The 14,014-nt window shown below is 33.8% G+C and overlaps 1 protein-coding gene across 2 annotated transcripts; it reads right to left on the bottom strand.

Moving 5' to 3' along the window:
• Positions 1-2,731: 2,731 nt before the first annotated feature.
• On the bottom strand, positions 2,732-12,716 carry LOC125815705 (uncharacterized). 2 transcript variants are annotated; one of them, XM_049495244.1, is made up of 13 exons: positions 12,258-12,716; positions 10,994-11,085; positions 10,867-10,886; positions 9,459-9,705; positions 9,271-9,366; positions 9,076-9,191; positions 8,915-8,995; positions 7,843-7,966; positions 7,043-7,092; positions 5,022-5,112; positions 4,102-4,137; positions 3,883-3,980; positions 2,732-3,156 (listed from the first exon to the last, which is right to left on the bottom strand). In XM_049495244.1, the coding sequence occupies exons 1-13, from the start codon at positions 12,563-12,565 to the stop codon at positions 3,040-3,042; spliced, it is 1,476 nt and encodes a 491-aa protein (XP_049351201.1). In that variant the 5' UTR covers positions 12,566-12,716; the 3' UTR covers positions 2,732-3,039. The 2 variants fall into 2 exon arrangements, with proteins under 2 accessions (XP_049351201.1, XP_049351203.1); XM_049495246.1 differs by having other exon boundaries at positions 9,459-9,702; positions 12,258-12,667.
• Positions 12,717-14,014: the final 1,298 nt, after the last annotated feature.

Below are 14,014 nucleotides of genomic sequence, written 5' to 3'. Positions count from 1 at the left end.
TGTTTGACTATAAAAAATATGATTCTCATTTTCTTCAATTAAATTTTACTTTATTTGAAAATCAGTGTTTGATCGTGAAAATTTGAAATGTAATTTGAAGTTGTATTTCAAATTTAAAGAAATCTAATTATAGCTTATTTTCTAACTCACTTTTAAAAGAATAGTACATTCAAATATGGATATTATATATTCTACATATTATAAAAAAATATAATCAATTGCTATAAAAATTAATGTTATTGGGTCCTTGCACCATGGGCAACGAGGGATATATATATATATATATCGTTAGCATTTTTGGTTACCCTTTCTACAAATTTACATGTTTGAGATTCACACACATTCAACAAAAAGAATTATATATCATATATCTTATTATGATAATCATGGTAAGAAATAACTCTCAAATGCAAAAATAAGTGAAAGACAGTAAAAGATGAGCGTTTTGAGGAGATCACATTCTCTAATATGCAAAAAGCTTTGTGTAGGAAAGCAACAGATTTTATTGTCTGAATAAGAAAGCAACAAATATGTTGCTTTTGTTGATTCCTTACACAAAGTTTTCAACATATTAGAGAACATGACCTATTCACAACGCTCATCTTTTGTGGATTGTTGATTATGTTGAATCGCTTCTCACTATTGCATTTTATATTTTGGCCCATAAAGTTCCTACCGCCAAATTTTCTCTTGAATTTGTCGCTATCGTCAACAATTTAATCTCTCAATCCATTGATAATATCTAAGTTGTTCTTTCACCTAAAACCTGATGATTATTAGATGAGTAAGTATATATTATTTACTCCTAAATATCTAAAATACATCAGTAATTGAACAAATTTTACTAAACACATTTTCCGTATGCAAACATAAATTAAATTGAACATGTCTATATGAGCTTCAAATAATTTTCTTTTCTCTTCGAAAACGTAAAGTATTAATTTGATTCCCAAAATTCAAATACCTCCACATAAATTGGGACATAGAAAGTATATGAGTTTAACAAGATTGGTTAAGATATCCATTTTAAAATAGGTTACTCATTTGAATTTTGTTTTTTTAGACAATATAAAAAAGGCTAAAATGTGATCTATAAAGTGGAGTACATGTAAAGAAAGAAATAGAGAATGCAAGGGGTGAAAAATTTAGGAACAAAAGAAAGATTTTTATATTTTGTGTGACCGAATATACCAAAATCAATATCATAAAATAGGTAACTAAATTATTGCTATTGTTTATTCAATTTTTGGGCAATCAACATTTCTTAATGTGGTGTTCTAGTATCTATGTACATTAATATTTTAACGACTCAATTGCTTACCTTGTAATCTATAGTATTAATCTTGATAGTTCAGATTATATGTTTTAGTAATAACCTGATCTTTTTATTGTTTTGTCTTGATTAAATTATCATAATATTATATACTAAAAAGTGGGAAGCTCCAAACTGTAAAATTGAATTTTCATTTTAACGCTATACAAAATTAAAATGTCATAAAATACCTAATTAATTAAATCAAATAATAATCATATCATATTAGGCATTAGCCCTCTCCAATTAGTAAATCTGTATTTTATTAAATGATAAATAAACGTATCCAAATATTGAACTATTGAACGGACAAAATAAGAAATGAACTTTCAATATTTCAGGGGAAGCTATACAAATTCCATTTAGTGCTATTGTACTTCGAAATGACAATAAAAATCAATTGAACAAGTGTTATTTTTCATCTTTTTGAGCTTGCATTTTCAATTTCAAATTACACGTAACTCATCAAATACTTTTTCTAATAAACTTCATATCATTTATATGTATTTATACTATGGGACACACATACAACACATGTACCCATAACTAGTGATCTTCAAAAGTAGGCAACATTCTCATTTTAACTCTGTTATTTTATGTTGCAAATCCACAGGTTTTAATTTACAAAAGCTAGTATCCTGGACTTCAGTTTTACACCTAACATTCCAGAATAATTTTTTAAAATTTTATTTTTTACTTGTACAAGTTCAAATTTTAAGACATTGTGCTGGAGTTTTTCATTGTTTAATTATCTAGGGGTATTTTTGTCCAGTTTTTTTTTTTGAACATCAAGAAATGATTATCTTTAACTACTTTGTAAATGTTGAATAGTTTTCAATTATAAGTCTGAAAAGTGATCCATCATCACTATTTTTACCATAGTGATTGGATATACTAAATTTCTTTTACTATTTGCTTGTCATAATTCAACATATTTATATGAAATATAAATTTGAAAAGTGACCCTCTTCTATATAGCTTCATGAAATTAAAATTGAATCAATGAATCATCAAATCATTTTGAAGCAAAGGTACAAGCAATGAAATTGATGTCAATGGTGATAAAGAATATGCTGAATGGAATTGGCATGTCCCGCGATAAGCTAGCGGGTACATTTAATTGGAGCCATATCAAATATGTCGCGGGTTTTTTGCCAACTTGTTGCACCACAACTTCCCTGTAACCCTAGAAGAGAATTCCATAATTGGTTAACTTGATCCGACAGATAGCCAAATAGGGAATGTTTAGATCGAGGGATAAGAGATAATAATTCTAGATAAAGTGTGGGATTACTAATTATGTGTTTGGAAGAAAATAGACATTTGTAATATTATAAGGATGTTCATATTCCAAACACAAGCCAAGTATAGAAGAGGGGTTATACATCATTCCCTTTGTTGATGAATTTATTTGATGGTAAGTGTTGGGAGAGCTAAGAGCATCATCACTACAACAAAAGTGTGTATTCAACTGTCAATTCCTATACAAACGTCTACACATAAAGGGGAACCACAAAACACAGTCGTGATCATCTAGACATGATTCCCTCGGAATTATGTATCTATTATCCAAATTTTGGCTAATAATCAAATTTAAATTCTTAAGTATGTACACGTACAGTCAGGATGCTGATCTGCCCAAGAAACAAATTCATCATCTGCTGGCCTGTCATGAACTTTTGTTTTAGCTTACTTGAGATTACATAGAATATTCAAGAGTTGGGCCTTTAGTTTGCACCAAACTCTTGATTCCACTTTTCAAGCTCCTCCCACTTGCTCTTTTGCAGGCTAGGCCTAATCACGGTCATGGCCTTCTGAAAATCTCCATATCTTAAACCCCTCACCTGTAAAATAAGAACACCAATTTTGGACGAGTCAATACCCAGTGTTATTCATCAATTAACATGGTTGGTACGCAAACTGACTTGCTTCCAAGTGTTGGTCATTATACTTGGTGGCAAGAATTATCAAAGAGATGCATATAATTTCAACCCTTAGAGATAGGAACAGACAAATTATAGAATTACAAAACAAACTTGGAGCTTTAAAAATGCTATTTCCAAATTGTCTCAACTCTCCTCTTCACTAAGCTTTTAAGATACCATGCCATCCAATTTCAGATAGTGCATCCAAAGGTGTATAACAAACTCAAACTGACATCTAAGACAAATGACATCAACCTCGGGTTTTTCAAGGGAACTAATTAGGAGTATGGATACTCCTTCGGCCCTGTATCTGACAAGGTTGACTGAGCAGAGGGTTCAAATTTCAAACGAATTTAATTCTTGACAATAATTTAATCTGTATAAACTTCAGTACAAAGAGTCAAATATTTTGAGATAGCCCGAAATGAGAAGTGAGTCCAATAAATTGGGACAGGGATGGAGTACCTAAATGAGCATGGGAAGAGTAGTCTTCATAATTCAACTTCATAGAAGAACATAAGGACATCTTTGGAGCAGTATTTCAACTACTCTTGGCATTATGCTTTTTATTGCATGTGGAATCATTAACTATATTAACAAAACAAATTCAAGAGGTAGCAGTGTAAGCTCCAGAAGAGTTACCACCTGATTTGCCTTGACTGAGAGAATGTTAGCACCAAGCTCTCTGATTGGCATCATTGCCGCCTCCTCGCATAAGGCTTGAAGATCACTTCCAGAATACCCTGTGGAAATGTAGATTTCAGATGAGCTTCTCATGAGAACAAGATATGTTGATAAGGGTTCATAAGAATCAGATGTTCAGCTAAGAGAATTTCTAATGGCAAAACTTTTAGAACTTTTTACCTTCTGTGTCTCTCACTAGTCGTTCTAGATCTCCATCTATCATCCAGTAAACAAAACTGAATTAGATTACATTGCAACAGCAGGCAACTAAACTGACTCTGCTTAATATTTCACAAAATAAAAAGAAACGGTCTCTCCAATACAATAAGAAGTCCTTCAAATGATAAGATTTGATCCTCTGTCATCCTCATAAACATTGTATAAGAAAAACAATTCGAGCAGGATTATCAGTAACCTTAAGAAAGATAACTCCATAACGCACATTGTCACAGAAATGAAGAACAGAAGTAAAGCATTTTCTTTTCAAGATAACTTAGTTCAGAGATGCTTGATATGGTTTCAGATAAAGAAGCCAGCACTGATTGCACAAGATTTTGGTAGAAGTAGGGAAAACTTAGTGATAAGTTATGAGACAGTGAAGACACAAGCACCAATATTTAAAAGAACTCTAGCTTGCAACTATCTTACTGTTTGCTCAGAAGTATATTAGACAAGTTCAATCATAAATTATAATAGACTTTTGCCAAGCTAATAAGGAAGGAAAAGAAGGGAGGGGGGTATGCATTAAAAGAGATTCCTTATACCCCCGGTTTGAATTAGACAAAAATTTCAAGTTCTTTCAAATTTTCCTTTTTTCTTTTGTTTAATTTTGTACATTTGATAATTGATTAAGAGCTTGCACATCATCATGCATGTATTTAGCTGTTATCTACAGATCACATCTCATATTGCTGATTGGTCTTGGTAACTGAAACATACAGATAAGCCAAGTACATAGAACTAAACATATACTGACTTCATTAAAATCATTAAGGGCTTAAAACTACTCTTTTTTTTTTTTTGGTTATCAAAAAAAACAGACAGTAGTTAGCCAACATCAACTAAATAATAATGCATCTAGTTTTCAAATACAATCTCACCAGGCAAAGAAAAAGCTTTCCCCTTTAGTCTGTGTTTCAGAAGCTGTCTTCTAACACTAGCATCAGGTAGAGGTATATATATTCTTTTCACCTGTTTCAAACAGTAACAAGCACATTAAGAAGAAAAAAACCCTACAGATTTCTTTAGCGTTTTTATTTGGGAGAAAGGTAATAGTTAATCTATATATCCACACTTATACTACATCAAAAAATGTAGTCCGCTTTCAAAAGCGTTGTAATTACATTTGATCCTATACTTTGCTGGATTACTACCAGTCTATAGCTGTATAAATGTCTTCTGATTGATCTATCACTACCTATTTACACCAAAAAATATTACAAAGCCAAACAATTTAACTTAAATTTCTGAATGCTGCTCTGCTTCTCCTCAAAACACCTCTGATTTCCATACTTCCCACCGAATGTTGGTTGGGATAATCTTCCATCTCTACTCCTTTCTTTAGTATTTTAAAGAACAATTCACATTGTTCTCGAGAAATTAGAAATATACTCTCCAGTAACATACTAATTAAGCTTCTGTGATCAGAGACAAGGAAAGGAAACTACTTTTTAGAATAAGGGACAGCTTGTGATGCAATTTACAATTTAGTTGCTCTACTAATTTCTCTTCTAATTATAAGCTGCTGGTCAGATTCAGATCATTCACTTAGTTTCTAGAGTCGAAAGTATTTTAGTAATGCAACACAGGTATTCCAACGGTCCAAATTTGAATTTCCAAGTAAGATGCTGCAAGGATATCAAAGTGAGAACTGAAAATGTTAATTGGGTTTTTCTTTGATCAAGAATGAATTGGGTTATTTTAATGACCCGTTAGAGAAGATGGGCCTATGTAACTTCTTACACTAGAGATTTTATTTTTTTTACCAAGTAAAGGTTTCTTACACAAGAATTATGTGAATTTTTTCAAGAGAAAACTCAAACATGTAGCGGTGAAGTATAGTTATATATCCATTATATTTATGCCCATCCACTTGGTTGAGTTTTTGGCCAAAAACATCCTTAAACTATAACCCTAACTTAAATTACATCCTTAAATGATTCTTCTTAACAAAAAACATCCTAAGTATTTTAAACTTAACAACTTTCATCCTTTTGTTAAAATTTAACAAAAAATTAACTGAATTCATACAAAAATATGTGTAATTCATACTACTCTCAGCAAAACTCCCTAAATCACCGAAGATTAAAAGAATCTCTTCATTCCGTGAAACATCTAAAATATTATTGTGAATTCTTTTTGGCAACAACACTTGGCATTATGTAGATCCTTTTGTTAGCAACTTTGTTTTAATTTATTTTTCATTTGATTTGATATTAAAAAATTACCAGTTATAATATTTTTTTCTCATTGGCGACCTGAGACTTTTACTTTTAATGATGGTGACAAAACTCGAGTGCCATAATGAAATTCAGAATTTTGATCACTTCAAATATCAAATTGCCCAAAAAAATTGTTGATCTAATTACATTTTGACTTTACAGAAGGTGAAGATGAAGTGAAATTAAGCTCCAACTTCGTTAAGTTGGTAAAGGAGAAGAAGAGCAGATCACGTTTCTTTGCAACACCATCCTAACTTTATTTCTTTTCAGCAAATAAGGGTCTAAAAAAATATTTTTTTTTTTTTTTTGAGGGGGGGGGTGTTGAGCTTTTTCCAACGGATAATGAAATTATGGGAAAAATTTTACTGAGAGCAGTGTGACCAGCACATGTTTTTGTGTAAAATCCATTAATTATTTGACAAAAAATTTAACAAAAGGATGAAAGTGGTTAAGTTTTAAATACTTGGGTGATGTTTTCTGTTGAGAAGGATAATTTAAGGATGTAGTTTAAGTTGAGGGTATGGTTTAGGGATGCTTTTGGCCAAAAACTCACTTGTGTCAGTATTATCTATTTTACCCATCAGACCCAAGGAAAAAAAAACATGTTTAAGCAAGCCAATGATGAAACCATAACTATATTCTCCGAGACAAATTGCATTATGATAAGTGACAGCACTTACCAATCTCCTTAGAACAGCGTCATCCAACTCTTGTGGCTTATTCGTTGCACCTGCATTAGCATAGGCAGACAGCTCAGTCACAGTAGCTAGAGAATACAAGGACCAAAAAAGATCAACTTCTGTAGACTGATAACATATGCTCAACAATCATGAAAATCTATAGTTCTCAAATTTCCATGGGCGGGAGGGGTTTAGTTGAAAAAAAGGAACTGATTAGCAATGGAAATTTCAGAGGGACCCTCTAGAAGTCACTGCATCAGAAGCAGTTTGACATTTTAAGTCCTAGCATACTGGAGTTTCAGACTAGAAAAGGTTTGGAAAAAATAGCAGAACTTTCATATCTTTGCAGTGTCAAGATAAAGCATGATGTCTTAAACATACTAGGTCATTAGGTTCTTTATGTTTTCTGATAGTTTGGAATAAGTTGTTGACAGACTTGATTATATAAATGACATTCTTACAAGTTTTAGGTCATTAGTTTCTTTTTTATCTTTTTCTGATAGTCTAGCCATAGAGAGTATATCCCTCAGAAGATTTCCTTTTCAGTGTCACTTTAATGGTGCCACCATAGAACTTGGCACTTTGTGGCATTTCCTTTATATGTTGACTTGTAGGAATTAACTTGCTTGGAGATTACTACAAGAGATGTCATATATGACCACTTAGAGAAGAAGAAAATGATCATTCGACAGATGATTACACTCAGAAAACACTATGCCATGAGCATCAGTTAGCAGGAACAGCTATCTGTTTGAGACACCATAACTAAGATAATAGTTCATATCGAGCATGAAGCTTACCAATTACAATTACCAGGCCATCGGAATTTGATGTCACCCCATCAAACTGAACTAGAAACTCTGACTTCAACCTTCTGCTTGCTTCATTCTCATTGGTAGTCCTCGTTGACATAATACTGTCTATCTGTTAACCACAAAGATAATCTGAAAGTAAGTTTTGCTACCAATAAGTGACTGATGCACCATTCAGATGTCTTTACCAATAAAAGACCCAAGCAAGCCTAGTGACAGATATGTACTTTTAAGCAGCAAAGTCCAAAAGAAAAATTACTGATTGTTTTTTTTGTTTTGGGTAAGGTAAGAGAAAAAAAAATGCACGTGTTTTTGACTAGAGTATCTGCAAGAATCATAAGAGACTTCATACACAGAATAGAGAAAAAGTTTGCAAGAGACTTCATACACATAATAAAGAACAAGACATTACGCAAATATCAAAGGTGAAAGTGAGAATGCCAATCAGTTTGAGGCAAACAGATAATCTATACATAGCTAATTACTTCCCAAAATCGCATTGCAAATCCTACAGAGGTCTATCCAAGACTTGACTAAGAAAGCTTCACTTCTTGATAGATGTGCTAAGTTCATTAGACTTCGGAAATCGGCAAGGCGGCAACAAAACTTGATGACAGACAGTTTATCATTAAATTCGATTTTCTCTCCAGTTAACTCATCAGATACAAATGAAATAGTTTTTTTCCTTTTTAGATTTAGTGAAGACAGAACCCAGATCGATGAATCTGAAGCAGCAGATCTGCAAGACTCGGTCTTTCTTTCTTCTTTCTCAGTTTAAAGAGAGAGGAAAGGAGAAGCGACCAGTGTTTGATCATTTTATTGACGGAATTTTCAATGAAAGCTGAGATAGGGCAAGTGTGAAGAGTCAACTATTGCCCTATTTCCATTATTTATTTGAAGAATGGCCCTGATATATGTGAAGTAGACAATTGACAAAGACTCTAATTATTTTGTAGGTATTTCTTGTATTGATTAAATGAAGGCCTAGTAGAAAAAAACATTGAATTAAGTATATTACCCGAGGCATCAACTGACATAACAATTTCTGAAAAAGTCTCACCTCATCCATGAAAATTACAGATGGCTGCTTGGAAATGGCAACCATGAATAGTGTCTTGACAAGCTTTTCACCCTCTCCAACCTGTCATAATGTGAAGCTCTGTCTATCAAAATGATACAACACAAAGTCAATCAAAAGGCACAAACAAAAGAGACACACACCCACTTTGATGTTAACGAAGAAGCAGACACATTGAAAAATGTTGCTTGCGACTCTGATGCTACTGCTTTGGCAAGCATGGTTTTTCCAGTACCTGGTGGGCCAAAAAGAAGTAGACCTGTAATACAATAACATCAACCTTGTCAGAAAAAAGTTCCTGGGTGTGTTATAATGTTTTTCATGCATAGAAGCAATACCTCTAGCTGGCTTTCTCAAGCCAGTGAAGAGGTCCTTTCTTTTGGTTGGTAGAATTACCATCTCTAAAAGAGCTTGCTTTGCCTTTTCAAGGCCAGCTGCAGGAAAACCAAATTTATGATTAAAATATTTAACAAATCATTACATAGGGGTTGGAGGCAATGGAGAGAATAAAACTTTGACTTCTCACCAATATCTTCCCATTTAACAGACGGGCTTCTATCCACAATTACAGAATTTATCATCTCCACCAACTTTGGATCAGACCCATCAGCACTGGCAGATTCCTGTGAAGGTTTATGGCTTGATATTCTATTACTTGGAACCCTCATAGTAGAGCTGACTTTCCCTGAAGCAGGTGCAGATAGAGATGATCCTTTTCGAGCAGACGAACTTGATTGTGAAACAGCCACTCTTTGGGATTGTGGTTCTGACTGCTGGGGAGAACATGCCAAAACCCATTATGACCACATGATACTTAACCCATTTTGCAACTTAAATCCCAGACATTCACAACATCTCCAACTCTGGCTTCATTCAAAAGTACACCCCAGTGGGAGTAGGAGTACCATGAACCAAACCAGCTTGGTGTCAAATGTCTTGTTCAGCTCATAAAACTTTCTATGATAACATAATTTAATTTCAAAAGGATTTGACAGCCATATAAAAAGTTTACCAAATGACTTGTAATAAACTTCCTTTTCTAGTCTTGTCCCTGGGAATTTAAGTATTCTCCATTGAATATGACTTAGAAGTTGAACCCTTCATAGGCAAAGTGATCGAACTATGTTCAAGCTTTCTAAATCAAGTTGTCCTAGCACTATCTATCGTCAAATTGCATCAAAACCAAACCGAGCTTGTAAAAGGTTGAGCTTGGCTTGTTTAGAACCTTAAGTGAGAGTGTTTTAGTTCCTTTCAAGTGACAAATGAAGAGGATTATCCCTTTTTTATTGATAAGGTTATGAATTTGATTAAAGAAAGGGCAAAAAACGTGCCCGTAAACAAGTAGACCAAAAATAGAAAACCATATAAACAGAAATGGTTTTCTACGAATGACACCAGTCATCTCATCTGTACAAATAGGAACCTCATGGGGGCACCAAAAGGAAATAAGGGACAAGAGTTCATTCCTTAAGTGTACAAAGTCTCTCTTTCCACATGGTCCACATAAGTGCTAGTGTGGTAACATCGCATGCCCTATGTCTTATCTTTTGTCTTCTAACGGTCCAGCTAAACATGGTTTCTTTCACAATGCCTGGCATGTGAATAACTAATTACATTACTTCTATTAACAAAATAATCACTAGGAACTAAGAAACTGGAAAAAAAAAGGAAATACAGAAATGACAGCAGGCAGATGCATCAAAGAGAAGAACCACTTTGAGCAACAATGTTGTTCCACATTAGCACCAAGAGCTTGTGCTGAAGTTATAAAATTTAAAAAGGAGGAGTAAAGTTATTAGGATGCGCCAAGAGGACGAGATAGAAAATAGAACTGCATTCAATCGGCTGGAAAAGATGTATTTGTTTCCTTAAAATGAACATCTGAAATTGTCTACTCAATGGAACAAGCTTACACTTCACACAGCAGTTCATACCTTGACTGAAGGTGTGCCACCTGAAACAGGAGTACGGGCAAAGGGAAGAAAGAGAAGTACTCAGTTATTCTCCCCGCTACTAAGATATGATTAGAAACTCAATGCAAGAAAGATAAGGTTTTTGAACCTGCTCGTCGACTTAGAGTCTGAAGTCTGTCTGAAACTTGAGACTGCCATTTTGATATCTTCTCACGATATGATTTCACCTTCTCGTGTTCACTGTTTAAAGAAACACAAGAGAGTTGTGGTTCAATTACTCCATAATCCATCAGATGGCCAAGAAAATCACATATGATAGAAAAGAATGATTTATTTCCACATATTACTTTAACCATAAGGTTTTCTGTTCATTTTACTAGGTAAAGTGAAGGAAACCAACTCATTTTCCATCCTATGTACCTAGTCGACATTCTACTTCAAAAATAAAAAATATCTTATGAAAGATCAGAGGAACTCCTGTTACAGAAAGAAAAAGAGACTGCCAATTGTTTAAGGCACAAGAATCCAGTCTACACCGACAGAACTGCAGGATCTGGGTGTTCAATGAATTAGCATATGATGCTCAATTGCACATAAATAGAAGAAATAATATTCAAAAGAAAATACAGAAAAATTATAACTATCCACATATAACTCATATAAAGAAGAGTGTAAGCACTGTTAGTCTGAAATAAAGAAAGAAGCCAACTCATATAAGAAACAGACTGGTCATGGTTCTCCAGGTTACTCATGATGCAAAACCATATAGTTATTGTAAAATATAGTTGCAGATGCAATAATCTCTCCATTTTGCCACACTGAAGTGTAATGGCTAAAATGCGACATGACAATCAAACGTCACAAGTTATATTTAGATATTTAAATAGAATTCTAGAGGTAAAAGAGATTGCATTTCATTCCTTCTTCAGATTTCCCAGCCCAACCAAATAATCAATCAATCAAATACAACCCAAACTAGTCGGGATTGACTATATAATCTTCTATATCCATTCCACTCAATCACTGAGCATTAGATTATTTTTATTTTCCCTAACACCGCCACTTAAGCAAATTAGATAACCTATACACCTTCACTTTAAACTAGTTTAAGCAAATAATGAGCTAAGGTTGACATACCCCCTGCTCTCGGGGTTGAACCATACATGTGTAGTTGAGCAATTTTTTAAAAATACATATTTCTAGAAATCCGCACTCACTGTCACAAAAAGAATAGCGTATGCAGTAGACTCCGCAGCATCTGATTTAAATTCTTGGATTTGCCTCTGTCAAAGTCCCAGTCTTTCATTCAAATACTGTAGCACTAAGCCTCTAATAACTTCAATCAAACAATAAAATACATAAATACAGTAAAAGCTCTTGACTCGATTGGAATATGAGGAAAAACTGAATACCTAGAAGCTATATAGGAAGGAACCGGAGTAGAAATGCCTTCGGCAAGTATCTTTTGAGCATTATGGTAGTGTGCAATTGCTTCATCAGCCAATCCCCATTCTTCAGCTCTAACAGCTTTGGCGATCTCTTCTTTGGCCAATTCAAAGTAGCCTTTTAGCTTATACGCCGTCCGTTCATTCCCGGCGGCAACGCCATCCATCGTCCGATCACCGGAGTTCTGCTGAGGATGGTTCAGAGACGAAGGCGATGATGGAGTATCAGAGAAGATCGAGCTTAGGGTTTCTGCCAGGTCTTTGAGAAAACTCATTTGGGAGAAATTTGTATTAATGGAGAATCGGAAAATCTAGCATCTTTAAGGTCCTGTTTGGTTTTGAGGTAAATATGATCTTCAAGAAAATGTTCTTTTATGAATTTTAAAGGATGATTAATGGAGGACAGACTATTTCCAGATTTACTTTAAGGCTTAAGTCATACACAGCCCCTTAAAGTTGTCCGCATAATTCACTTAGACACCTCAATTTGGGTTTGTTCCAATTGAACACCTTCATTAGTTAAAAAAATATACCTATTGAACACTGTGTGACAATCAATTAAAAATAGAGAGCGCGTGTCATACACTTGCTAATGATGTGGCATAGTAACAAATAAGAAAAAGACATGTGGCATTTCGTTCATAATAAAAAGTAAAAAATAAATTAAAAAGAAAAATAATAGAAAAACTATGTTTTTAACAAAAAGAAAAACTCTTTTCTTCTTTGCCAGAACACCCCACCCAACCCACCCATCCACCCTTCGTCCATCCCTCCGCTTTCTTTACCGGAACACGCACAAAGCCGCCGCGACTAAAATCAAGGATAATCATCTTCGTTCCACCTTTTTTTGTCTCAATGTATTTTTTTCCACTCATACACCTGTCCCTCTTGTGTATTTCGATATCCATCAACATTTAGTTGTCATTTCTCTCAATCTCACTTTTTTTTTCAATCATCAATTTAGATTCTCATATTTTATTTTTCTTCTTCTATGTTGTGAGTTCTTTAGGATTTGAATTTTTAACAATTTGAAAGAAAATAATTTCATATTCATATTAGTCTTACCGGAAAAAATGGAATTTCGCCGGAATTATTTTTGACACATTTGATTTTAGGTTTTGATAATATTAGTACTCCATTGTGGAATATCACTAGTAAAAATAATCATCAAGGAGTGTATGGGAAAGGGATGTGGCGGGGTCATGGCAAAGAAATTTGGCCGGATTTTTATTTAAATAATATGACATTGAAAAGTTTAATTGGGGATGACACAACCAATAATTTAACTAGCAAATTAAGTTTAGCAAATTTAGGTTTTCGTTTTAACAAAAAATGAAAAAAAAAAAGTAGATCGAAAATGAAGTGCAAGAGATTTTTAAGATGGAGCGAAGAAGATGACAGGTAAAGGGGTGCGGGGTGGGGTTGTTTCTTTTTCTTGATTAAGAGCTTATTTTTATAGTTATTTGGTTAATGTATGCAAGTGTGAAAAAAGTAACAAATTATCTAAAAAAAAAAATTGAAAAATGAAATAGGAACCTATTCACGCGCTCAACAGCGGTGAGGTACACTTATTTTGCCACGTAAGCACTTTGTGTTTAATAGGTATATGTTTTGAACAATTTAAGTGTTCAATAGGTACAAGTCCTAGTTGAGGTGTCTAAGTGAATTATGCGGACAACTTTAAGGGGCTGTGTATGACTTAAGCCTTTACTTTAAAGAAATTC

This window comes from Solanum verrucosum, unplaced genomic scaffold, assembly GCF_900185275.1.
Source record: "Solanum verrucosum unplaced genomic scaffold, falcon-dt-bn FXZP01000261.1, whole genome shotgun sequence".
NCBI classification, from domain to species: domain Eukaryota; kingdom Viridiplantae; phylum Streptophyta; class Magnoliopsida; order Solanales; family Solanaceae; genus Solanum; species Solanum verrucosum.
The sequence above is the reverse complement of the archived record's forward strand: the minus strand, read 5'-3'. Positions and strand labels throughout refer to the sequence as shown.

What these genes read in the sequence shown, in the direction of transcription:
- LOC125815705 (XM_049495244.1), bottom strand. Translation starts at nt 12,565, where the DNA reads ATGAGTTTTCTCAAAGACCTGGCAGAAACCCTAAGCTCGATCTTCTCT. An exon ending in CTGTAATTTTCATGGATGAG is followed by an intron (nt 7,967 to 8,914) that starts GTGAGACTTTTT and finishes TGTGGTTAACAG; the next exon opens with ATAGACAGTATTATGTCAAC. An exon ending in ACGCTGTTCTAAGGAGATTG is followed by an intron (nt 5,113 to 7,042) that starts GTAAGTGCTGTC and finishes TGTTTGAAACAG; the next exon opens with GTGAAAAGAATATATATACC.